This window comes from Daldinia loculata, assembly GCF_022478755.1.
Source record: "Daldinia loculata strain CBS 113971 unplaced genomic scaffold F4817scaffold_54, whole genome shotgun sequence".
In the NCBI taxonomy this organism is placed as follows: domain Eukaryota; kingdom Fungi; phylum Ascomycota; class Sordariomycetes; order Xylariales; family Hypoxylaceae; genus Daldinia; species Daldinia loculata.
Window position 1 is genome coordinate 48,202 of NW_026054908.1, and position 26,606 is coordinate 74,807.

A 26,606-nucleotide genomic window follows, 5' to 3' on the forward strand; every position below is an offset into this window, starting at 1 on the left:
TACTCCTTAATCTAGTGAAAATGAATGTATTAGGTAGGTAAGGAAAGAGAAGAAGACGATTGGCCCCCACGGGCGTAGTCAGACCCGGGTTCGGTCAGCAAGTAGAAGTAAGAAGCATTTTTATTCAACTACCTATTCAACTATTCGATTATTCTTTAAGACCGCCATTGCCGTTGTGCATCATTTAAGGTGGGAAGCACAGCGCCAGCAATACAGGGGTTGTGGTTGGCCTATGCTACCTACCAACGTACTTCTTCGAGATGACTTGCGAAACATGACCAATCGTGTAATCTGGTCAGCGCCATAGATCGTGGCTTTCCCGCAAATAGCGTATAAGTTAATCGAAATTCGGTACGCTCCAATTCTCTATCTGCTCAACTCTTAATTCTAAGACGGGTTGTACATAGACTATCGTCTGCACTTGCTCATATCCTGACGCACCCCGAAGCACATGCACACCACCGTGTTTACAAGTCGCCGACTAGCAATAGTCCGGGTTGATTTCTCCGTTTAAACCAGGTAGAGGTAAAAGGGTTCAAGCCGCATTGTCGCATACAAGGAGAAACGGCTGGTTGCGTTTATAGCACATGCAAATGATTCTCGGACCGGCGGACATTATTCAAGGGCCGAGGCAAATATTCAAATAGCAGGTCTCAGGAATAGTAAGTAGGTACCTAACTACTCCGTGGGGAAGCTAGGGTAGGTATCTGCAATACTAGTATCCGATATAGTTCTCAACCCAGGTCCTGGTCAGCCACGAGTAATCTCGACTTCTAGAAACGAAGAACAAATTCCTAGCATCACATTCTCCTAAACTAATCCTATTAGCCCCAGGCACAATGTCTCTTCTGATTTGTCACGACGTGCTATCGCGATCGTATATGTGAGTAGCTGAGACCTGGGGTCACGCGATGCAGAAACTCGTGCAAGTATACCATTTATAGTAGTGCCCCCGAAATGACCGATCCTGTAGTGAAACTAAGGCAGGGTTGTCACTTAAACAGAATAGGAACGTATGTGCAATCCCATATACGCCTCTTACGATCGTCAGTAAGAAAGAGTCTCAGGCAGAACTCCAGCTTCGAGTCAGGATAAGCGTGGTCATCACCGATCACCGATCACCGATCACCGAGTGTGTACCATCATCCTCCGCCAAGTGAATATAATTAGTAAACTGCACAACGTCTACCAACAGCAGTCTTGAAGAATCGGTTACGCGGGATCTCTATCACTCGGCACCGCGGCGTAGGACGAGTCACGTTACAACAGTAATTTAGAAAAGTGTCTTATTCCAAGTGTCTTGTTCTAGTATAGTAGTCAAATACGGTAAGGATAGGTAGGTAGGTAGAAGTAAGGAGACTAAGATGAGGGATGTCTCCAAATTCAGATCTTTGAACCAAACTCTAGTCAGATCCGTCTCACCATTCAGCCATCAACGATGACCCTGCACACCGAGAAATAAAGAAGATGAAGGCCGTAGAAAAAAAGAAATAATGAATTGATTTTTTGAAAAAATAAAAATAAAAATGAGAAATAAATGAATATAATGACGATGAGGCATGTCGTAGCATAAGTGGGCTGGCGTACCACGGGTGTAGATCTGGGGGCCGTCATACCGAACAAGTTTTTTAACTTCATGCACCCCAGAAATATTCTGGAGCCCCTACGCACGTATTGCACATACACGTCGCCTGTAGGCTGTAGTCTATTTTATGGAGATATAATTAATATATATATTGATGGAACTCCTAATCTCCTCGGGTGGCGACCCAAGGGGGGATAGTCGCCAACCCCTGGAGTTGCCTTGGATCTAGGCTGTTGGGTCGTTCGTGGTTGTAAACTCGCCGGCTAACGGGTTCGCGATAGATACCTACATTGCCGCAGCCGAAAAAAAAAAGCCATCGCGGCGGAACTAGCTGGCTGCGTAGCGGCACGCCCCTACATAATTCCCCGTAAGTTCCGTCCCAAAGATCCCGGGAGATCGGTTCCAGGGTTCTGTGAAGGCGGGCGGGCTGCCGCCCCCTGCTCCGTAGGAGTCCCGACGGGCTCTCAGGGCCTTGGGTAAACTCGCCGGTTAAATCTACTCGGCACGCCTCGACTGCGCGCCATTTAGCCGGCGAGGAGGACACGAGGGTTCATAAGGTCATAGTCTCGCTGCGGGGGGGGGGCACTATCCTTTTTTTCTTTGAAATTTTTTTTTCTTCTCCTCCTTCTCCAACGCTTGGGGTACGGATCGCTTGCCGATGCGGAGGGTTGCTTTCCCCCATGGTCTCCAGGAACAAGGCACGGCATGGCACTCACGAGGCATCATCAAGTACGACACTCCATGGCTAGCTGGCTGTCAAAAATATCTCCGTGGCTGCTACATACCGTTGCGTTGGCTTTTGGGTCAAAAGGCCGTCGTAGTTAGACTGGTGGATGGATAGCTAGATGGTTCTAGCCAGGACCGGGCCAGATTCATTTCTTCTTCCTTGAATAGCTTCCGTTAGTGACGTTATTTTTACTTGGTACTGCTTATTGGATTGTGATCAAACTGTGCCGCAGGCCTGCGCTATTGCGACAGCCCTGAGCTCGCTCATGTGTGCTTGAGACGCGTAAGTTGAGTCTTAGGTAAACCCGGCTCTCTTCCTCTACGGTACTCGTAGGGGCCTGTCTTAAACTGGCCAACGGCGCAACTGACACACCACGAGTGATGGTCGGATAATGTAATCGGCGGTGAAGAGTCTGTAGTCGTGCGACACATATGATGGAGTGTACTAAGAGTAATCAAAACCTCTATATTAGTCTTGGCGATGCACAAGATTGCTCTCCCGGGGAGGCTAGGCCTAGCTTCCGTTCGCGGGCTCCGTTGTGCTTGGTCTGATGATCCTTCCCCGCGTCCTCTCCAGAGCCTCGCCATACGACGTGGAGATTAACGGTACGAGATCTGGAGAGGCGGCTAGGCAGTTGTTAGGTAAGGTAAGGTAAGGTAAGGTAGGGTAAGACCCGAAATAAGTCAGCACACCCTTTTCGTGGGAACGGGACAATGTTTCAGAGGCTCGGTGCCACCCCCCAAGGACGTAGGATGCTATCACGCGTTCGATTTGAGACAGTTTTTGACAACTCAGCCTTGACAACTGTCTTCACACCCTCAACAGATTTGTCGGGACAACGGTGTTCTTCAGCCTTCCCATTATGTCTCGGAGAGGAGGATCTGGCCCTGACAAGCCCTGACAGGCACCTGAGCTCTTAGTGTAACCGCCGATTCGGGACACAAGCTGTAAGGTTACAGTTGTAAGGTTACAGTAGCCGCGTCGCCACTCGTATTCCCGTAAGTATTAACTAAGCGTAAGGCTCGCACAGCACCTTTCGGTCTGTGAGGGCTATACCGAAGCAACTGGGTAGAAGACATCCAGCTTCAATTAACACCGCCAGAATGGCAATAATTTCGGGCGCAGCTCGATTCAATGTCTGCCCGATAGTAGGCTTTCTGAATGCGTAAGTACAATGTGCGTTTCTAGTTTCGGGTCTTGCTCATTTGTCTACCGAACATAGAGCCATTCAGCTTTCCTGTAATTCCAATCAACACGTCTATTGAGAATACATATAACTGCTGCAACGTTGTATAAGTATAATATTACACGAGGATATCAACGTAGTTCGCATCGGAGATAGTTGTTTGAAGTAGATGTCGGGAAGGAATTGCCTACCCCTAATCCTAAATGAGGCCCCGGTAGCCCACGGAGCTTGAATGAGATATTCACCTAGATACACTTCTTGAGAGTAGTCTACGAAACTGGAAAAGGGGGTCCGATGGATTTTGATAGTAGTTAGACTCAGTGCGAGAAATCAGGATCATGCTTGAGTATTGTCTCTCTGGTCCTTGGTGCTCGTAGTCGCTACTAGTGTGTTATCCCGATGTCCTGATATATTCAAGTAATATCTTATACGTTCCTTGATTCTTAACTTGTAACCCCTAGTAATGATATCCTACGTTTCGAACGGTGGTGTTAACGCCGTCATAAAATTGCCTGCTTTAGGCTATTGTAGTAGAAGAATACTCTGTCAAGGTACTGTTAGCCATGTTAGAATAACGTCGCTTGAACTAGGAGGCCAAGTCTCGTATACAGGGGGCGGCCGGCATAGTACTAAGATCATGTAACGAGAGAGTTATGAACTATGGTGACAGGTCGCTTCAACTGGGGGCACATTAGAACTACTGCTAGGCCACGAATGTTTGTATTGAGATGTTTTGATGCATGGTAGGTTACTACTCTCGGGGGTCATTATGGAGCATCTTATCATGTCTCTAACTATAACGACCGATTTGGGTCGACATAAACGTAACGGTCGTGTTGCAAGATATGAGTAATTCATGATAAGGCGACTGACCTCTCCTTTTGACTGTGCAATATGCTTCCGAGTTGGCATCTGAAGTCGTCTCGAGAAAGAACCCCTGTAACCCAAAAAATCAGTGCTTGATAAAGGGGTCCAGTCCCTGCACTGTCCTATTCATTACCTATTAATCTCATTCCTCGTTATAACCTAGAGAGTTGAAGCGACATAGATTTAAATAGATCTCTAGAGAAAAATGAGCGCCGATTGAAGCTGCACGAAGGAGTAAACATTCCTCGCTGCCCCTGATGCTGAAATCATAACAATATGCAAGTAGGGCTTCTTAGTGATTACCGAGAGATCATTGGTAGCGATTATCAGCATGATCGGGCATAAAGAGGCTGTTAGTAATAATAAATAGAGCCTTAGGGGTAAATCGTGTTTGGTTTCTACGACGTGGTTGAACTAGGTTTCATAGTCAAATATAAAGGGGTATCGGTTCAATCAGGGGCTTGCGTCCCTGGAAGTTTGAAGCAACCATTACACTTAGCTCGTGGTCTTAACTATACCTGAACTTCCTAACCAGAGGTTCTCACCAGATAATAGGATTGAAAGCTTATCTGACTTTGTTTAGGAGACAAATGCACCCAGCAGCTCTCATACTTATCGCGATTTTAACTAAACCCGTAGCCTCCTCCTTCTTAAGCTACTACGACATAAGAGATAAATTCTCTGGATTATGATATGGTAATTTTATCTATGCCAATGCCGGGAAAGCAAGAGTAGGTACTCATATGTAACTTATAGGTAGCTAAAATACGTCATTATATCATTACTTGCTGATGAGGAACAGTAAAGTGATCACGGGAGGAAGGAGATAACTATGTTAGCGCCATAGGATAGTGTCATATGATAAACACCTTATGCATTTTAGTCAACCCACAACTGTCTTTGCGTAAGAACTTAGTGGGCGGACTATTCCGTCATCAAGGCAGTGAACAGCCTATTAAGTCCAAGGATCGGTGCTTAGCGTATATATGGATAAGAACCTTATAACCTTAAGGGGCTTAAGAAGCTTGACGAAATAACTAATTCGAACTGACTACGGAGAAGCACATGAGCCGTCAACAAGTAGATGGTTGCCCCGATAGGGTATAAGTGTCCTCTGATCAGTACCATAATGTATCATCGAATTCGTAGACATCATCATAACCAAGTAATATACCCAATTACCACCCTTTACCTAGAAAATAGATAGAATATTGCATAGCCTCATGCCCATTCGTGTCAAACCCAAACCTGCTCTCGCTCTAAATGTACCCTCATTAAAACACGAGACCTTTCCCCAGATTCCCAATGTCACTGGCCCTAAGCCCCGCCGATCCGACGAGCCTCTTTCTCAGCTTCCTTATCTATCTCGTCAACCTCGTCCTTACTAAACGCCTCGCTGAACTTGACCCAAGGACCATGTACCAAGCCCGTACCCATACCGACTAAGATACCTATTCCCGTGGTAGGAATAGCTACTAAACCGCTGACCAAGGATCCGACAGTCACGCCGAGTCCGCCGGCAATCCCAACCCCTATACCAGCACCAGTGACTCCACCCTGTAACCAGCCAGACTCAAGACGCTTGGCTATCTTCAGCAGCTTGGCAGCTTTCATATCGAGCTCCTGAGCGCGGAATTTTAGATCCTCGGCGACGCCGGGATCTTCTGCTTCGTCGGCCTGTTTGTGGAGCTGTACGGACTCCTCTTGGAGTTTCTTCGATTCTTCGATGCGCGAGGTGATTTCCTCCATGAGCTTCTCCTTGGTTGTCGGCCTTTTCTTCTGCTCCTCTTTGCTTTCTTCTTTGCTGTTGTCTGCCATCGCTAACCTGAAAGATTGGCCTGCCGTAACGCTGTAAGAGAAGTCCTGTCCTTCTATAAACGAATTGTAAATGTCAACGAAAGCGTATGAGTGTTGTAAAGCATCAGCCCCATCCGTTTAGGGTAGGTTCCTCTTTTGGAAGTAGGTAGTTGTTTGGTTGTGGCTTGACAATTGAGGCTCGATCTCTACTTGAAGACATTGTCTCGCGGCATGACGTCGTTTCGCAAGTCTGGGTGATCTACACAATCGTGCACTTTAGGTAATGTATGCATTGTTACTTAGTAACAATAGTTTTCTTTAAAACCGCACTATGTTGCACAACTCATTAAGCTTTGAGCGGCATGTTTGTCTTATTGTCAGATGCTAGATAATTCGGTAGATAAGGGAATACATGTGATCGAATGATGTCAGCCCCTTAACAGTTTGTTACCGGGAAAGGAGTAAAGAGAAACAAACATGACGAAATGCTCTCCAGGCTTGTGACCTTTAGGCGGGGAATATCGCAATTACATAAGATCCATAACACTACCTGTGTACCCATGGACTTCAGAGGAAATAACTCCACCAATCATGAAATGCTCTTTGAAACGGCATAACTGCAAGGATGAAAATATGAGGTACATATGTATGTACGCATTGATAGCATTGATAACAAGGCTTATCCGGCTTTATGGTGGACCATTAGTGCAACTGTGCCAAAATCAAGAAAATTGGTGGCACTATATTTAATAAGGTAATATAATAAGCAACGCTAAATGTACAGTACGTTATATACAAAATAATAAGGTTTATTATTATTAATTTAATTTTTAATTGTTTTATACATAACATATAACACATTTAAATAACTTTATAAAAATAATATTTTAAACGTTATAATTAATATTATTTTATAATTATAATTAATGTAAAAATAATGGATTAAATTACATGTTTATACGATATATATTAAATATTATATTATTATTAAAATATTTAAAGTTTGTTTAAAATAATTTTATTAAAGTGTTTTTAAAAAATATCACGTATTTTTAAAAAGTATTACGTATTTTTAAAAAGTATTACATGTTTATTTTTTTAAATAAACGTTATTTAATTTTATTATAATATAACAGTTAAAAAACCGATTTAAATGTAATTTAAATTATTATTTTCGCATTAATTAAAGTTATAAAATAAGAGCAACACTAAATCGGCAGTAAAGGGCGTAATAAATCGGCAGTAGCCACAGTTAAAGTGGGGCAAACCATGGGTACGTACCCCACCATACAATTTTGCCAGTATCTCTTTGTACCTTATGTTCATTTTTCTTGTACATGCGCTACAAGTCTTACACAACGCTTTTCAACCAGATACGCGCCCTCCTATTGGCTAAATCCCACACCGCCCACCTGGCAATACCCTTATCTTATACCTTATCTTACACCTTATCTTACACCTTATCTTACAGCCTCTTGTCCAGCCTTTTATTCAATCAAGTCGATTAAAATGACAATACAAGGCCTGTATCTCTTTATTCCATGGAAGATTTTATTGCTTTTATTCGGGTGCATGCATCGGCTAAAGACTATACGGTCGCATGCAATCATTTCGAGGCAAAATGGTTGAAAATAAGGTCTTTTTAAATGATATAAAGCTAAGTGGGTAGCCAATTTGGCTGGCCAATTTAGCTGGCCAATCAGAAAGCTGTGTTGTACGAGGCTATTGGATTAGATAATAAGGCTGGCCAGTATATTTTAAGAAATTGGAGATTGCGCGGGGTTGGCATGAAAGATACATGCGCTGCTAGGTAAATTTGTATGGGGAGTACATGTAGTTACAATGCGATTGTCGCGTGACCTCCTAATTGTGGCTAAATGACGTGGCTACTGCCGATATATTACGCCCCCTACTGCCGATTTAGTGTTGCTCTAAAATAATACCATTTATAACGTTTAAATTATTATTTTTATAAAATTATTTAAATGTATCGTGTTATATATATAAAGTAATTAAAAATTAAATTAATAATAAAATTTTTTAATTTAATTGGTTAATATTAAAGATTAATAAAAAAATAGCCCGGATATTAATATTTAAACAATTTAATTGGTTAATTTTTTAAACTTTTAAAAAAAACGGCCCGTATAATTACGTTTATAACTTTTTTAATATTTTTTTATTAATATTAAATTAAATCACATGTAATTTAAACCATAATTTTTATTATTTATTAATTAAAATATTAATGTTTTTTAAAAAAAATTTAAATAAATATTCGTAAAGTTATTATATTATTAGTTTTAAAAAAAGTAGTTATATAATCCGTATTACCTTGTAAATTGTATATACAAGGCAAATAATCGAGCCTACACTGTACCCTAACGTTACTATTACCCTATTAGACATAGTGCCACCAATTTTCTTGATTTTGGCACAGTTGCACTAATGGTCCACCATAGGCTTGCTTAACCTCGGGACTATTATCTCGGGACTATTATTAGTTGGGCTTCAAACCAATCACCGTGTCGGCGGGTCCATCATCTTAATTGCATTTAATAGGTACCTAGGTACCTAAGTATCATAACAATGCGAACAAACACCGACCAACGCCCTGGATTTCCGACTTGGGAAGCACAGATCCCGTGATCGTTTCGAGCTCCAGATCTTCCTGAACTGGCGGAGATTCTTGGGACGCTCTGAACCAGAATTCGCATATTGTTAGGTAGAAATGATGAGTGTGGAGAAGCATTTCATGTACCCCTGGTTCGCGTTTCCACTTCCTTTATCCCATGCGATTATTTTTATTTTATCTGTCATTTTATTATTATTTTTGGCCTTTTCTCACGATAATATCAAACAACCTCCCGACGGTATTACCCCTAATTATTGTTGGTCGGGATAGCCGAATGACATGTCACACGATCATCACGCTCTAAAGGATAGCAAACAAGTAACGGCCATTAGGGGCATATGACATTTATTTTACATAGTACTGCAGAGAATGATACTTTAGGTACCTCAAGAGCGAGAATTCCATCTTATCACCGATGGCTAACAACTTAGATAATCAATGAAGGCTTACATATTGATGTCGTTGAGCTGAAGAGAAGATCTGGGGAATGTTCCCGCTGTCAGTCGTGGGACTGGGACTGGGACTGGGACTGGGTATCCTAGTCGTGATGATGAGATACGTAGTGATGTACATACAGTAGGTCCCAGCGACGGAAGTAAATATTCGAAATAAAATAATAAAATAATAAAATAATAAATATTCTTATTTATTTTATTTTATTTTATTTTATTTTATTTATTCAAATTATCGTATCGTAAAAACGAAACTATGGTACCATAGTGCCCCGTCTCACGCACGGCCTCTCTTTGTATCAATCCTAACCCATACGCATCTGTGCTTGGGACGATTGGAATACCATATCCTGTTTTGCTCGGGGGTAAATGACACCAGCGGGCTCTCAGACGTTCTAGCGTTCCCGCGGGACGGGTGAGCATCCGGCGCAGGGCATCGTCAACTTAGTCAACTTACATAGTCTGACCCCCGGCCAATCTCTTGACTCGCGCGCGTTTCCCAGTTCGAACGCGCTGCCGTCGCCATGACTCTCTTAGGCTTTAGCTGTTACCGAGCGAGCGCCGCCTAACTTAGCCGAACTCAACTACCGGGCTCTGTCGCTCCATACAGCCTGGTCCTTCTAGAAGGAAGTTCGAAGCATTCGGCCCTGCTACCTATGTAGAACTAGGACACCAGCTAGAAGGAATTTCGCCGACAGCCCTGGCGTTAGGTGTTTCGCGCGAAGCGGAGCGCCTGACCCAATATCCATTATGTATGTACACCAAATCACGCTATCGTTGCCCCGAGGCCCCCTGAAACCTCGTCATAGCGAATGTTATGGATCGCCCATTGATGACTTGAAGACGCCATTCCCAAAGGAGATTCACTTGTGTGAGGACGTCGCGTCTTGAAGCTAGCATAAACTCGAAGTCACGCTGTAGCAACTATTACATACATACGCCGTGTTAGCTGCTCTTTCGAAACCTTGCAATCACAAGGGAGCTCCGAGACGCGAAATTGCAGCCTTGCAGCTCGTAAGGCGTTGACCAGCACATATGTACTACGTAGCAACTGCTTCGCATAATCTGAAATCTGATAGGCTCTTTAATCGACCTCTCGGATAGTTCTCCACCACGATACCTATCTCCATCGGACATAAGAGACTTTCTCAGCTCCAGTCGGTGTTTCTGGACGCTTTAATTTACCAATTCTGGTGTTTCTGATCTGTTCGTATGGAGACAACCCCGGAGAATGCTAGAATTGCGGACCGCTTGAAGCCCGCCGCCAAGTAAGTTGAATAACATGAGGGCATATCGACCCGAGGCCATGGCTTTGGTGGACTTTACAACTACTTCACAGCGGCATGAGTGGGTACGATGAGCTCCATTCTACGATCTTATGATGAAGAATGGAGAAGTTGGTCTTTGAACCACGACTCCGAGTGATCGGGTCAGTTTGTGGATTGATTGTTTCGATCTCGTGGTAACTACATATTCACCCACAAGTACTACGTATACATAGAGTAGGATGGTAGCTAATAGTCTTTGCTAATGGGATGAGATAAGGGAGCTTATTTTCCACGTGGACATGAAGTTCCCCCACTCAGGTACATTGGCGAAATGCGAGGTTCTATTCCTTCAACCAGAAACTTGAACACTGAGGAACCATATTTCCATCTTGAGATAAATTCAAATAAATAGAAATATTGGAATAATATTTCATTGCGGAGTGCTTACTGTCGCAATGCGGTTGATCCCTCCCGCGCCTTGAAGATAAGCGTTATACACAGGCCCTGTTTCTCTTTCTGTAAGGTCATCACCCTTTCAGCAGAAACACCACAAATAGTACCTAACCTTGCATAAGGATGTGCCCAAGCTTAAACTACTTCTATTAGTTATAATAACTAAGCCAAGTTATAAGTAAACTACGCCTAAATAGTTATTCGGTAGACATATGTAAAACAATAGTCTATATCTACTAACTAGTTAGTGTAATACATAGTTATATCTAAATATACGACTAAGAATAACCGACCAGTGATTTGAAAACGTGCATATGCCTGTGTGTGGGCAGTCATAGCAGACATCCAGGTACTTGACCGCAGTCAATGGGATTCTGTTAATAATGAATCCTTCTGCCGCAAAGGAATGAAACGCACCTATTACAGTTGTACGCAAAGGGCTCATGCAGGGACCTCGAGATAGGGTAACTCCGATGGCACCAACCCATGTGGCATTGTGCCATATCGTGAGTTTGCTATGGCTCGAACTTATCTAATGACCACCAGACCACACTGAAATCTACCCCTAGTCTAACACTTATCCCATTGAGTCCCAGACATGGGTCAAAAATTGTATCCACTCAACTAAACCAAACAAGTTCAAAGAATCACGATATCAAGCTCGCTACCAAAAATAAGATTTTAAAATAAGCATAAATTGCATAAAATATTCTTTTTGAGGGTTCGGGCAGTGGAGACATTTTTTGACCCATGTCTGGGACTCAATGGGATACTAGTCTCTAGATGTCTCTCGGTGAGAAGCGTGAATGGCTCGAACCTGCCACTTATTGCCGAAAGGGGAAGGTCAGTAAGTAAGTGGGTGACCCCCAAAACCCCAACCCCTAGATGGAAAGATGGAAAGCCACTTCAACTATGTATATAAGTTTTCTGGAATGGAGAAGTTCCCGTCAGAAGTTTAAACACGAGCACGCCAATAAAAGCATCACATCTTCCCGTCGCGGTCTGGCGGGATGGGTGGACGGGAAACCGTTCCTAACATCCCGCGTAGGATTCGATATCTTAATCTCGTAATTTACATATTATACTATGTAATGGCATGGTTTGGCCGTGCTGGTCCCTATGTACATACATCCGTACATTCATACATCCTGCGTTAAGTAAGATGGCCAGACGAAAGGAGTATGTAGCTCATCCCATAAGTGCAGCCAGCGCAGCATCCCGTCAATCAATCAATCAATCAATCAATCAACTACCACGAACAACTGCCGTAACTCGTGACGGCCGGCGCATGCGGCGCATGCTTTTCGTAACACAGGGACTGGGGAACCATTGATAGGTACGGTATTCACCACTGCTACACTATGTACACCGCAAGCTCCGACCTGCAGCGGAGTTAATTTATGGCGCGCGCTGATTGGTTTCCGCCGCGACGATTAGACCTGTCAAAATTGTAGTGTACTGCCCCGGATTTACACCGGTATTCTTCATGTACTGTAATCCGTATGTATGTACAGTGAGCCGCCGGCGCGGGACGCTCATTAGCTGCGGCTTTCTGCGAAACGCGCCTCGAATGGTTGGGTCGCCTTGTCCGTAGCCCTGCATGCCGCTGTACGTGTATGTATGTATGTATGTAGTTGTTTATGTGTATTTTTGTTGGTGCGAGGCTGGCTGCTTAGGCCTTCGATTCAACTTACCGCCTCGTGTCGACATCGTCAACCCTGTCGGCTTCGCACGCAAATTTTTGCCCGGTCATCACCGCCGCCTGAACCATGTCTGTGTATGTCTGTCCGTCTGTATTCTCTACATAGCATGATGCCCAACGCGCCGAAAGACCCGACATCAAATCTGATCCAGGACCATGGATCGTGATGGGAATCCTTCTTAATTTCTAGAAAGTCGTTATATTCATGGGACAGTTGAGTAATTATGGATTATCACACGCGACATTAGAGTAGTGGAGTTATCTCGTCTCCCAAACTACCAAATCCATGACCACGGGTTCGATTACACCGTAGATGGACCGATACAGTTTTGATGGAGCATCGCGCCAGCGCCATGCTGCCGGGCTCGATATGTTGTGTACTTGCGGCAGCGAGGGCGGGTCCTGTCACTCTCTGTACCGGCAAAGTAAGAAGCTAATCAGCCTAGAATTAATCTCCCTTACCCCGAATAGGAGCAGCGGAGTGGGTAGGGGGCCGGGTATAGAAGAGCCTTGTCGGCGGCATATCTGGGTTACTGGCTGTGGATGTTCCAAAATGGAAGGGCGCTCGGCAAGAATTTTACTCAAGATGGTATTGGCGTGTTAAAACTCCGGACAGTCCATGCTATGTACCTACCTATGTATTCAATTGATATTGCGCTATAGGCATGGGGCGTTAGGTGCGATTTGCGGCTCCGCAGCAATGTTACCTTGAGTTCCAGGCGGAAGGGAGGCCGGTGCATCCCGGGAGCCTTGGAGCCAGGGGGGAGGACCCGCTTGGGCCGAATTGGATATATCTATTCTCTACCATTGAACACCTAAGTCACGAGGAAGTTCGTCCCGGGGCTATGGCTTGGGAAAACAGTTCGCATGGAGAAGCGAAAATGTGACATGTCGTTGTCGCTTCAGGGATGACGGCGGATTGGTTTGGGATGCGTTCGGGATTTTTCATCGTATGGGAGGTTTGAGCGGTAATGAAAGTACGCAAGGATTAGAATAAAATAAAATAAGATAAAATAAAATAAATATTATTTTATTATTTTATTCCTGAGAGACAATAAAAATACTTGGGCACTGCCACGTGTATTACCGACGACGCGGTAATCTCCTTAATAGGAGACATATACCTAAGGTATTTGATACTAGGTAATATTAACTGTACCGACTTGTTGGTAGCAGCAAACCGAATACGTCAATAAAAACATCTAGAAGGGTCAAGCGGATTTAACCTCGGCCAGATGAAGATTCTCGAACTTTGTAGCAGTTAATTTTAACAGAAGTTCACTCATTTTAGTACGTAGATAGATGCTAGTAACATCCCTTACGTTGACGCAAAAGCGGTAAAGCTTCTATGATCTTCAAAATTTAGCCCTAACAAAGCTCTTAAGGCCTTCAAATATAAGCTAGTACGAATATCAGTTGTGTATATCGGGCCCATGTTTAGTGGAAAGGGGGTTATAGTTTAGTGGTCATAAAATAGCTAATCACACGAGTAACCTTGAGGCTCTTGTTGTAAGTGTACCTATGTAATGTAATGTAATATACAGCCCTAGGGAAATGAAATCGCTCTGTGCCACTCCTCTAAGATCCTAGATCTGGTGGTGCAGTTCATTGTTACTACCATAGCATGAGGTTTGCTTCCGGAAGCTTGATATCTGATTTTATAGCTTAACACTAAACAATTTGACTAGTGAGTTGCGTATAAAGAAGTTTTGAGATCACGTCCAATCCTACGGCTAGGAAGTTATCGTAGATTAATTTTACTGAAGTTTACTAGATAATAGATACCTAGGTAGGTAATCTATAGCTTTCGAACGTTGACCAGATGGCCCACATGATATTTTTAACGACTCGTTAAGAATAAGTTAGTAATACTTGATAATTAAAGAATCGATAATATAGCTGGGGAAGCTGGTAGCTATCTAATATATATTATCTGATTACGTGTTACGGCTTCGGTATAACCTCCTGAGTTTCATTCTATGTTATATAATTGTTACGAAAAGGTCCTATAACACGATACTCAAGCTATAGGTACTTAACAGCGTTCTTTTTAAGTTTCGTGGCAGTTCTGTTTGATAATAATCAGAAATATTCTTTTAGAAATAAGTTATAAGGTTGCAGACGACGTAAATACCTATCATAGTGCCCAACTACCCCTTTTCATATATTACCTACCTGCAGATAGGTATACATCTATTCATTTAGTTTCTTATCTACAACTTACGTCCCTTAAGTCGAATTAGAACTCCGTAAGCCGAAAGTCACCAATAGCTCTATAGTTCACATCCTCCCTTACTTGTCGACCATATACAGGGGGGTGGAGATCGGCGGAGAAGGTTGGAGAGCAAGCAAGCTCATAAAGCAGAAACCGTGCTAACTTATCAGATTTACTAGGGTTATCCAATCATCGGTGGAGCCATCATGCTCTAGATCTAGGACAGCGATGATGGTGACATGTGCCCCTTTATAAGCTTTAGGCAGACTTGTTTTTAGGGGCTGGGCTTTTCAAGTAAGTAGAAGTTTAGGTAGCCGGGCGGAAGTATAATTCATAAGTATATTGCCTCGATAGTCGTGGAGTCTTGACTTATCTCTAGAGTAGTAAGCTGTGTGTTGTAGCTATAAAGGGTATTTATTTGCTTTAACTAGCATGTCACTGGATATTCCAGCCCTATATCGTAGTAAATTTCATCTCAGTGTCATGAGATGGGCCATAAATATCATAAATCATGCAGCTTGACGTCGTATCAGTACCCATGTTTAAGGACTACTTAGAAGAGCTGCCAAGGGGGAAAAGGGGTTTATTCAAGATGATCGTGAAATATGTAGTGTAGGAAATCTGTTGAAGAAATTTTATTTATCCGTAAACACAGCAGCGTATAACCTTTTAGTATTTTCCGATACATACAGTCAATCCCAGATAAACACAGCCTTCAGAAGTAGCCCAAGTCCTCATCAAGCAAGCCCCCTTTTCCCAACTCCCAAATCAAGACCCCAACACCTCCTTCTCAACATCCCCTCCAAACTCCCCCCCGCCGCCGAAATATCAACTTCGGCCCAACATGCTGCGAGCCAAACGTATCATACAACTGAAACTCATGCGGCCGCCCCCTACCGTCCGTCCTACCCGGAACCCCCGCTCCCACATGTCCCGCCTTCCCCTGCGCCGTCCAGAAATCAAAACGTGAAAAGCGTCTTGGCAATCACCAATCTCGCCTCCAGATACGCCGTGCTCTTCCCCGCACAAGCCCGGGAGCCGACTGAAAATGGGCTGAAAGCAGCATACATGCGACTAAGCGTCTCCGGATCACCGTTCTCGTCGAGCCACCGCTCGGGCCGGAAGATAAACGGGTCGGCGAAGTACGCCTCGTTGTGGTGGAGCGCGTACGTGCACACGCCGACCTGTGTTCCTTGTGGAATTACGTGGCCGTCGACGATTCACGGTTCGCGGGCGTGTTCCTCGGGCGGTAGTTCCCGCCACAGTGTTCCTGTGATGGGTGGTGACATGCGCAGGGCCTTGTCGATGCAGGCGCGCAGGTAGCGGCAGCTGGAGAGTTGAGGGCCGCTTTTGATGTCAGCGCTGCTGGAGAAGGAGCGCCGGATCTCGTCGGCTAGTTTTTTGTAGACTTCCCGGTAGCGCGAGAGGTAGAAGAATAGTGCGCTTAGGGCTGTGGTTGTTGTGTCGCCCGCTGTATTCGAGTTAGTGCACGGATATTCTGGGAATAGGGGTCAGGGGGGAGGGAAGCATATATAATAAGACACAGACCTGCTGGGAAGAAGAACAAGGCTTCGGACCAGAGCTCGCTGGTCGTAATTCCGTCGGCAGCGTTGTCAAGATGGTCGGCAACGAACGAGTAAAGGTCATTCTTAGCATGCTTCCCCCGAAATAAACGAGTGCTGATCATGGTCTGTAGCGTATCGAGGTACTTCACCCGCTGACCATAACCCACGAGGAGAAGTAAGTGGTGAAGCCCTAGGTTCTTCAGCAGTGGCCACTGCATGATGCTGTTCATCTGGTACGTTCCTACGCTAAGTCCGCGGGTGACGAACCGATATGTCGGGTCCGTCTGCATGTTAAGAGCAAAGCCGAATGCAAGAAGGCCTACAATGTCCATGCCGAGCCACTTGCAGCGTTCGGTCATATCAACGGGGCTAGAGCCTTGAGACGAAGCCATGAGTTGTTTAATAAAGATGTCGACCTGCTCTATCATAGTAGGCTCAAAAGCACGCGTCGCTTTATCATTGACGGCTTGCCCGATGAGCTTGCGCTTAAGTCTATGCTGTTGCTTATCGATGGTACTGAATATACTTGGTTTGCCCGACCTCATGGTGAGCTTATAGACATGCGACTTTGTAACTCTCTCATTGTTATAGATGTCTACTGAATTTAGTATATGTATCTTACTTACGGTCCTAACAGGCGTCGCTTACCTTGTAACGCCTCAACTGAGTTGAAGACGAGCTTGTCGGGACCATGTCGCAATACTGGTCCTCCTGCATGCCCTCCTACTTAGTAGGGGGGACAATCATTTCTCCTGATTATTTGAGCTTACCATATTTCTTTTGCTCTAAGTAAGTGGTTAAATGAAGGCGTCTCAACAGTGCGTAGAACCCCGTATAAAGACCGGACAACTTCGCAAGGAAGGGTCCTGGGTACTTTCTTAAGGGATGGAAAAAGATACGGTAAATAAGTATGAGGAGATACTTTCGCAGTATATTAGTGAACCACCACTACGTTAGCAGATTGGGGACTCACATAGGGGATAAAGATTACAGCAGAATACTTCACCACGGATGGTATAATATCGAGGATACCCACCATTTTAGCAGGTTGGTAGCATCTAGGGTAGGTGAAGCAGAGAAGATAAGTACATTTTACCTATAATGGTAAATATTCAAGTTCGGGAGCGTTGGTTCTAGCTGACAAGCTGTGTCACTTTAAACGCAAGTTGGCGGACCAATTGTCAATAGCTTTTGTTGGTTGAGTTTACGAGATTACCTCCAAGTACAATATGCATATGCAGTTATAGCCTACTCAAGACAGCTTCAAATCCCATTCGGCCGAATGAAGACACAAATCAAAACGTAGGATCGATACTACTTGCGTTCGTCGTGCGATGATTTCTTGGCTGAGCGTCAGAAAAAGGATTGAGAAGGCTAGGAGTTAGTAGTCAATACGGCTGGATACGGCACAGCAGCCAATGACATACATGTAAGGGAGATAATGCTAGCCCTAGGATAAGTCCTATAGTACGAACCTACATGATAAAAGTATATTAAACTTTCGTTCACTACTTGTTATTTAGTCTCAAAGTAGTCCGCCAAAAGTCTCTTGCTTCTGCAAGGGACTCTGGTACAGCGTGCGGCGTTTGCTCTTTTTGTCGGACAGGCCAAACGACCTGCGTGTCGTCGTCCTTTGACCAAAATCCTCGCCCGCCACGGTTATAAATAGAGGTTCTTTCATCCCAAGAACTTTGCATTTCCTCCATATCGACCGTAGAGTTATAGGCCAATTGTTCCGCGGGTTTCCAAGCAGGCTTTAGGGCTCCAAGGGCCTGGAGTCTCTCTTGGTCCCAGAACACGTAGCCGCACTCGCGATATGGCCAGTCCAGCTCATTGTAGATGGCGAAATGTCGGCTTGGAGCGTATTCCAAAGAAATCTTCCATATCTGCTCAGCACCAGAATCTTCATCTAGAAAGAATGCTGGCGCCTTCAATATGGCTGCGCCATCACCTTCGTGTGGATTTAATTTGTTGATTTCGGCGAGACAATATGATAGAAATACGCTATTTTCCTTAGGTGGCATCTCTTCGATTCTAAGCAGTGCCTCCCGGTCCCTGTATGATCCGGCAGAGGCAATTAGGAGAATTCTTTCCAGTCCCAATGTTAAAAGGTGCTGAATCGTCTTATCATCAATGTTCGCGTCGAAATCGACTGAATATTCTCCCCCCCATACGACATCGTGCCGTGCGATTTCATTGAATGCTATGTTATGATAAATCAGTGATGATGCTATTGTGAGAACTATACTCAGAATGTAGTCAGTACGCACCTGGTATCACCTGCCTAGCTAAGAAATCGTGAACGCAAGCTAACTGTGTATTCTCCCAAGGGGCAAATTTGGAGAAAAACACCACGTTCAAATCAAGTGCGTTCTCTGCCATACGACGTAGGCAGCCAAAAAGTCTACGGAATATTTCGAATTGATAGAGCGACCGAGCAATCCGTTCTTTCTCAGAGCTTGAAGGTGAAAGTGTCCGTAGACTATGCCCAATGTCTAAGTAGGACGATGAAGTTCTACTACATGCTTGGACGAATTTTTGTGTTAGTTTCAAGACCACCTGGTGATGATAAGCATCGAGCGCTATGGCATCACGCATAGAAAATTCGGTAGGGGAAGGCGTCGATGGCTTCAGATTTCCCATAAAGTCGAACGCGTAACTCTTTAAAGATTTCACCATCTCATCTCTCGGAGATCCCGTTTGGGATTCGGGGCTTTCGCTGTAGAACGGTGGAGAGCATCGGTAGGCGATAGTGGCTATGGGTAGAACACTGGATCCGAGGGAGTTGATAAGTACGTTCCGTATAATGATGTTCTCGCTTTCTTTGAAAGTCGCGTAGAGAATACGACAACTCAAGGCGGCGGAGATGAGAGATGTGACATCTGGCAAACACGCGAGAATGCAGTTTCGTAGCTCGGAAGGCAAGCGCTCAAGTGCATTAAGAGGATTCTGAACTCCTGGAATTGCTTTCTCATTTATCGCAGGCTTCTCTGGCCGATTATTATCGGTTTCAGACATCTTTTTGTCGCTTGCCGGGTTCGCTTCAATCAAGTAAACAGTAGATACTTGGGTAGGTTAGGTAGGTAGTGATGAAGGTGATGAAAGTGTAAAGTAAGGTAAAAATATGGCCGTTATAAGTTAAATGCAAATCGTCCGGGCTTGACATAACAGAACCTGCCTCGAATAGAACCTGCCTTGCGGTTCTGCCTGCCTGCTTTAAGTATTGGTGAAAAGTGGGGCACACAGCGGCTGGGAGGACAGAGCAACAACAACTTTCATTTGTGACACTTGTAACATTTGTGACGTTGATGACGTACACTTAAGTTCTAGACATGTGAATCGACTCTGTTACAATTCAATCTCTCAACTCGTGCTCATTTTCGGTTTGATGTTTTGTTGTTTGCTAGAGTATGTGGTCAGCCTTGTCACTCGTATCGTCGTCACTTGTACGACACACCCTGAGAGCTCTCATAGCATGGTCATGGGATTTACCGAAGATATCTTAGAGTCATAACATACCTACCTAAGGTAAGGCAGGTACCTAAGGTAATCATAGAATTCAGCCAATATATCTCACCTAATGCGGGAGGGTGAATCTTGATCTTCTCCAACACCAAGATACCTCGTCAATGTGATAATGACAAAATAGGTGTCGATGAGACCAGAACTGACAAATGTAGCCACTCAACTCCATACGCATCTTAAACATACGCCATGTATTTAAACCTCCCCTCCCCATACCCTCCTCCCACTTTGAAGAAGACAAATGGTTATGATAACTTAGCAACACTCTTACAGCAACACTGCTACATCTTCATATGAGAAATACTCCTATCTATTAAACGTTCCTGTAGTCCTCACCGGAGAATCATTCATCTTTACTCTATTCTGCAACGTACCAGACAAGTCTTATCGAAAGAACCGTTATTATCATAATGGATCAAACGCGTCGACCACCGTCCTGTCCCCCGCAGCCAGAAGAAAGCAAGGCCACCGTTAAAAACAAGGCCACCGACAACGCGGACAATTCTGGTATTTACCGAATCCCCGAGCAACGATTTGGAATGGGAAAACGACAGGACAGCTTCGCAAGCGATATTGCTGGCGGCTCGGAGAAGCAGGATCCTTTCCGCGAGGCTATTGCCGACCGAAAAGCCAAAGGCCTAGACATAGCACCCCCCGAGAGTCCCTTCGCCCAACAGAGCGACAAATACCATAACAGTGGCAAGGCGGCTTCAAAGGCCTTGAAAGAATGGAAGAAGCGCCAGGCTCCTGGTCCAGTTAAAGTACAATTGGCTGAGGATGTTGCCCAGGCATACAAACAGGAGGCAAAAGGCCGTCAAGATATGAGAACCAACTGGCCCGGCTACGATACCTACACCGGAGCAAAAGGGCATGCGGAGAGAATCGAAGTAGTCAACGACAGAGTAGCAGAGTTCGAGGAGAGGAGTGAAAATGGAAAAGGTCGGTAGATTTACTACGCATTGAGCTGAAGGTTGTCTGAGGAAAGGTAGGAAAGTCATATACTTATTTACAAGAGGGACCTGATTTATACCCCGTCCCCACTTGCATCCCTCCCTCCCTTATGCCCAAGCCCTTCAGATATTAGCATTAATATTAGTAGTTATCCTCGTATCCCTCAAGTGTGTTGAATGATTGCAGTGTTCCTATTCAAGGTCAGTGTTTAGTTATATGAAATCCAATTCCCCTACAATCCGATTATGAAACTTTTAAGTAGCTCATAAAATTATACTGCCTTTAATACCATAGGTACCTAGGTTATTAAGAAAGCGTGAGCTAGGTGAGGTGGCAAGATATTGATGAAAGGGTGGAGGAATATTTTGGGGGAAGGTGAAGAACATCTTAAACCGTCACCCATAGAGTACCTAATATTCCGATTTTAAACTCGTTGCAATGGAGGTTATGGGCTTGAAATTATTTATGTTCATGTTTACCTAAGAAAGGGTGGGTTTCTAGCAAGTCTCCTTTCCGTAACTTGCTTGTATATATACCTCTTATTTACCCTTGAACGAGGGACGTTAGATCGAAGATAGAAATTCCGGACTTGTAGATCACCAGATTTTATCCCATAAAAACCTCCACCCATATCATTTCAAGATTTAGAACACCTGGTCAGTCAATGTACATAGCCGAAGCCGCCGTGCCCCCAACTCTCTTAAGACCCACAACACCATCCATCATCCCCAACCTCACCCCCCCTTTAATCCTTCTTCCTCCCCTCATTCCCTCCCACGCGGCGAAACTTCCTCTTATCCTTCCTACTCATCCTAGTCCTATCCCTAGTCCCCTTCCCCCCCTCCCAGAACCCTCGACCCTTCTTCCCGATAACGCTGCGGCCGCAGAACAAACACGCCTCCACCGCGTAGTTCTGCTCCCGGCTGCACCACCCGCATACCATCCTGTTCGCCCACTCCTGCGGGTGGTCCTCGGCCGCGTCGTGGCACTTGTCGCACGGGTATACCTTGGCGCAGCACGAGAACCGGAACCACCGGTACGACCGCCGGTAGTGCGGACACGTGCCCTTCTCGGGCAGCGGGTCGCCTGCATGTAGGCCTAGCTTCTCTACGCGCTTCCGCGGCCCGGCTGTTGGTGGCGGTAGGGTGCCGTGGCTGATGGCGAGGAATTTGACCTCTGGGATCTTGAAGGTGAACTTGGCGTGGCACTCTCGACAGACGTTGGTGATGGCGTCTCCTCGAACGGTTACTAGCCCCTGGCTTGGCGTCGAACATCTAGAGCATGTGGGCACGAATGTGCTAGAGGAAATGTTAGTGCGTGAAATACTACGGAATGAGGAAGGATAAGAGTAACATACCTAGGAAGCATGTCGGCGACGGTGCAGCAGGCAACGTCGATGAATCCGGCCCTGACCGAGCTCTGGTGCACCATCTCCTGACGGAACTTGACCGTGAATGCTGTGGCGCACTTTTTACAGCTTCCTGTCTTTTCCACCTCTGGTTTTAACCCCGTTACCTCGTTTAATGTTTTACAGCGCTCGCACTTAACGCTGAGGTTCAATATCGATACTTGGAGTAACTCGATACCGTGTAGTTCGATTGATGGGAATGACATCGCTGTGCCCTTTTCGGCCTGCTGCGTAACAACAGAGACGCCTTCGCTCCGTATGCCGGTCGCCGCACCCCCGTCGTCAGATTCATCCTCCGAGTCCCAGAAATCATCGTCAGAATTGTCCGACTCTCCGGATTCATTGCCGAAGCTCCACTCTGGAGGACGAGGAATGACTTGAATGTGACTTCTTCCGTCGTCACTAGTATTTTTCGGGGCTACCGTTTGTTGAGCTATGGTATCAGTCACCCCGCTATCACTTTTCGAAGCCACCTCGGGTTGAATTTTGGCTGCGTGGGCCTGTTTGGCCATTGTGTGGATATTCTGTGAGAGATAATTTAGATGACTTGTCAAGTTCATCTGCTTCTGTTGAGCAGCCCTTTGTGCAAATATCTCTTCCAGGGCCTCAGCATCTTGTGACTCGACGTTATTAAGCAGAGCTCTCAAGGGCTGTAGGGGGTAAAGCAAGGGGATGATCAACTGAACTGATTGAATTTGCTGTAACTCCATCGGCAATTCATTCCGTCGTCTTGGCTCTAAGGGTAAAGTATAAACAATTCCATCCGCGGATTTTTGGTAGTGAGGCATCCGGGACATCCGAGATTCAAGCTGTCTGATCTCTTGCGCTCGCCTTGCTCTCGCAGTGGCGATTTGCTCTTCCGTGAAAGATTCCTCCAGTACATACTGTCTTCGAGGTGCCGGAGTAGGTTTTGGTTGTGCATTAACCGTTGGAGATGAAGCCTCGCCTAACACAACGGCTGAGCTGTCTAGGTGTCTTGTATCTTTAAAGGACAATAGAGTTATAGTCTCGGTCTTTCGCTCCGAAAGAAATGCTTCGAGGTTTTTGTCCAAAGCATTGATAAGAGCTAATAGAGTTGAGCCTTGATTTTCATGGACAAGCCTGACCCATCCTCTTTCTATATTGACGGCGAACCCACGAGGGATGTCCTTGTTCTTAACTCGAAGAACGGGGGGCCTCTCCGGATATAAGGCAGGTACCCGAAGCTCGCATTTCAGATAATCCAGCTCGAAAGGAAAGTCCGGATCGGATGGTTTGAGCTGGAATAATAGATTTGTTGTTCCGTCTTGCAACGTATTTTCTATAGGAGAGAAGCGCCTTTTTATCTGATTTAGCTGGTATCTCCGGGGATCCTGAGTCTGTGAGTCGGGGATCGGCTTCGGCACGACGTGATTAGTAGGGGCTCTATCCACGGCTTGGCGGCCCTCAATGGCGCCTCCATGGGGAGTTCTAGTTGAAATCATGATGTTAAGAAAAAAAGGCCGGGCTTCACCGAAAAGGACACTTCAAATCACTAAGAGGTTCTCCACTAAATATGGAAAAGAAAAACGAATACTAATAAATAAGAAAATTATCCTTACGCTCGAGAACTCAGAAGAGATATGTGAGACATCGATGTATTTGTGGTTTTTATCTACTTAGGGCGATGATGACTCGACCCAAAATTGATGACTTAGAATGATTTAGAATGATGCCCCAATAAGCCACAACAGGACCAAGTACGAAATCCGAAGACCTTCCATAACTGCATAGTCCCGTTGCCACCTTATCATCAGTCCCGCTCTTGGCATCTGCGCCCGAGACTGATAATTACATGACCGCATTCTTCCTGACATAACTGAACGAGATTCCAATTTTCTCTCCTTTTTTGGTAATAACTCAAATCTGCATCTCTCCTAGCTACCATACTCCTCTGTATCAGCTCAAATGAATATCGTTTGGCAAGGCTGAATGTCTGCAATGTGGCGCTAGGGACCATGCACCACAGAAATTACCATCCATTATTGCACTATTGATGGTCTGGCGAGTGAGACCCTAAAAACGGTAACACTGATCCGCAATGGGGACTGTGGTGTTATACAGCGTCTTCTCCCATGAGCCCTCGACATATGCATTCACGGAGAAATTGAAAGCTGAGCGTAGCTCGAAGCCGTTGGTGCAGGTAACGTTCCTGGGCCAGATCATTCGGCTAGCCTTTCTGACGCGCGTTTGGCTCTGTGCTACGTTCAACTCGTTCACAAACTGAGGCCGTGCCGTGATTCCGCCTGTGGTATTGTAAAGGCCATCCATGACATCAAGGGCCAACTCAATTGTGAAATCAATGAAAGGCGATGCGTGTCCTGTAGCTGCTTCCGCAGTTTCGACAGCAGAGGCGAGGCGTGGTGACCATCCAACGGCGTATGACTTATCAGCATTCACGAAGTCAATATGTGCGTGACCGTCATTAATTTCAGTCGTGATATTGCTATTGTGGTATATAGCCCCCACAGCACCAACATCAGCACCTACGGCCCAACGAAGTGCTGGTTTGAGACTGAAGGCATTAGGCACACTAATAGCGCTGGGGAAGAACTGGCCAGGGGAGAACAAGAAGTTGTTGTTGTCAAGAGGTGCGGTAAGGTTGAAAGTGACGGATAAGTCACCGATGAAGGCCGCGTCTATGTCGAACCAGAGACTCTGAAGGTGCGCGCTTGGAACATCGTAGCTAAAATAGCCGCGGATTATAGCAGCGTCGGTCAGGTATCCATCCTTGGCTATAGTCGTAAAGTATGGCGCTTCAAAGATTTCCATGTCCCGAGGAAGTGAGAAGTTAGAGGCGATATTGATACCAGGCTCATCGAACGTGATGTTTCCGCTACTGTTCTGCATCGAGCCTCGGACATGGGAAAAGGTGACATGCATGGAATCTTTGAATCAATGTTAGTAAGTTCAACTGCTTAATATTGCTTCTAACTTACCAGTTACGGCGGCAAAATTCTTCTTGGTAGTCCGTGCTGTCACCGTGGCGATGTCGTCTTGCCAGATGAGACTTCTGACTTCGTAGATTCCTCTTTCACCTTTAGCGTCACAACCCTCTGCGCTGTTTGTGACTAGGTAGAAGATATCATAGAGGGACCAAATTCCAAGGGCGCGCTCGAACGCAGTTGTAGCATTGAAAGTAATAGTCACCGTGTTAGACGTGCAAGTAACCGCGTGTACCGATCCGATGGACTCGAGTAGCATCGCAGGTTGCTTGGTTAGTAGATCAACGTTGACACTATTGAGGGGATCCATGGAATTGCCGAGAGTATAGTAGAGACTGACGTTCTTAATCGGCACCATGTTGGCGTACTGGTTCACATCATAGCGAGGGGCCAAGACCGGGTGCAGGTCAGTGAAGTCGTTCCATGCACCAATAACGGTGACAGCCAAGAAGGCAAAGCATGTCAAGTAGGATGTAGATCGCATGATTGCGGTGATGATCTGTCAAGATTGTAAAAGAGCGTGATAAAAAACGAACAGTGATAGGCTTAGAGTCAAGTGTGAAAGTGACGAGTGGCTAGGCTTGGATAGAAAAATAACAGAATGTCTCGAAGTTTCCTGTTACCTTGGACGAGAAATTCAAGTTAACTATCCTAGGCCTGGGAGACAAGAACAGAGAATGGTGTATGTTGTAAACGTTGTGGATGGTGTAAATGATGTTTTGTTGCTTGGGGTTTGAATATGTGTTGAACGTTAGTAGTTACCTGCAAGAATGGTCTTAGGAGGTTCTTGCCTGAGCAAGTTTCTATACGGCGGTGAAACAGACTATGAGCAAGTTGTTCCAGGCTACTGAACTGATATAACCCGTTTGGCTAAAGAACGTACCTCTTAGGCAAGGCAGTTGCACGTCTGGAGTTTCTTGTTTAGAGTCTTGCAGTCTCCTAAGGTATACATTTGGCAGCTACGACTCCGAATCTCAAGAAGCCTCGCAGGGAAGGTAACTGCGCATGTACAAACGAATATTCCGTAGCTGGGCAACTGCATACCACCTGATAAAGTTTATATCTACCTGTTAGTTACAAAATACATATATGTTACACGTTAACGCGCCAAGGTGGGAGGCGGACATAATCTCAAGAATTATCTCAGTGTTAGGTATTTTATTAATGACTACAAGAATAAGACATTCAACTTATTCAAGTCTTCAACTAAAAGGATATCACAGCACCTCTTAGGTCAACGTTTCCCCCCCAACAATATGAAATCTCTAATTGGGTAAGTACCTTGGCCAAGGCACCTATGTCATATT

The 26,606-nt window shown here is 45.1% G+C and overlaps 8 protein-coding genes across 8 annotated transcripts; 2 read left to right on the plus strand and 6 right to left on the minus strand.

Moving 5' to 3' along the window:
- Positions 1-1,654: 1,654 nt before the first annotated feature.
- F4817DRAFT_347409 (uncharacterized protein) lies at positions 1,655-2,997 on the minus strand. Its single transcript, XM_049304541.1, has one exon. It carries the CDS (start codon positions 2,897-2,899, stop codon positions 2,576-2,578), a length of 324 nt encoding a protein of 107 aa, XP_049155888.1. The 5' UTR covers positions 2,900-2,997; the 3' UTR covers positions 1,655-2,575.
- Positions 2,998-5,379: 2,382 nt separating this feature from the next.
- On the minus strand, positions 5,380-6,638 carry F4817DRAFT_347410 (uncharacterized protein). The gene has a single exon (XM_049304542.1). It carries the CDS (start codon positions 6,181-6,183, stop codon positions 5,683-5,685), a length of 501 nt encoding a protein of 166 aa, XP_049155889.1. The 5' UTR covers positions 6,184-6,638; the 3' UTR covers positions 5,380-5,682.
- A 5,865-nt stretch (positions 6,639-12,503) lies between these two features.
- On the plus strand, positions 12,504-12,884 carry F4817DRAFT_225509 (uncharacterized protein). Its single transcript, XM_049298866.1, has one exon. The coding sequence runs from the start codon at positions 12,571-12,573 to the stop codon at positions 12,781-12,783; it is 213 nt and encodes a 70-aa protein (XP_049155890.1). The 5' UTR covers positions 12,504-12,570; the 3' UTR covers positions 12,784-12,884.
- Positions 12,885-15,677: 2,793 nt separating this feature from the next.
- Positions 15,678-17,491, minus strand: F4817DRAFT_360948 (cytochrome P450; the record flags this gene model as incomplete). Its single annotated transcript, XM_049306339.1, has 7 exons — positions 15,678-15,830; positions 15,877-15,961; positions 16,112-16,358; positions 16,436-17,047; positions 17,101-17,163; positions 17,223-17,373; positions 17,426-17,491. The coding sequence occupies 7 exons, from the start codon at positions 17,489-17,491 to the stop codon at positions 15,678-15,680; spliced, it is 1,377 nt and encodes a 458-aa protein (XP_049155891.1).
- Positions 17,492-17,848: 357 nt separating this feature from the next.
- Positions 17,849-19,633, minus strand: F4817DRAFT_347419 (uncharacterized protein). Its single transcript, XM_049304543.1, has 2 exons — positions 18,723-19,633; positions 17,849-18,655 (listed from the first exon to the last, which is right to left on the minus strand). The coding sequence occupies exons 1-2, from the start codon at positions 19,468-19,470 to the stop codon at positions 17,961-17,963; spliced, it is 1,443 nt and encodes a 480-aa protein (XP_049155892.1). The 5' UTR covers positions 19,471-19,633; the 3' UTR covers positions 17,849-17,960.
- Positions 19,634-20,387: 754 nt separating this feature from the next.
- F4817DRAFT_367767 (uncharacterized protein) lies at positions 20,388-20,967 on the plus strand (the record flags this gene model as incomplete). Its single annotated transcript, XM_049307171.1, has 1 exon — positions 20,388-20,967. One exon carries the CDS (start codon positions 20,388-20,390, stop codon positions 20,922-20,924), a length of 537 nt encoding a protein of 178 aa, XP_049155893.1. The 3' UTR covers positions 20,925-20,967.
- Positions 20,968-21,589: 622 nt separating this feature from the next.
- Positions 21,590-24,084, minus strand: F4817DRAFT_225522 (uncharacterized protein). The gene is made up of 2 exons (XM_049298867.1): positions 22,286-24,084; positions 21,590-22,226 (listed from the first exon to the last, which is right to left on the minus strand). The coding sequence occupies exons 1-2, from the start codon at positions 23,797-23,799 to the stop codon at positions 21,674-21,676; spliced, it is 2,067 nt and encodes a 688-aa protein (XP_049155894.1). The 5' UTR covers positions 23,800-24,084; the 3' UTR covers positions 21,590-21,673.
- F4817DRAFT_347424 (uncharacterized protein) lies at positions 24,005-26,068 on the minus strand. Its single transcript, XM_049304544.1, has 2 exons — positions 25,294-26,068; positions 24,005-25,242 (listed from the first exon to the last, which is right to left on the minus strand). Exons 1-2 carry the CDS (start codon positions 25,781-25,783, stop codon positions 24,371-24,373), a joined length of 1,362 nt encoding a protein of 453 aa, XP_049155895.1. The 5' UTR covers positions 25,784-26,068; the 3' UTR covers positions 24,005-24,370.
- Positions 26,069-26,606: the final 538 nt, after the last annotated feature.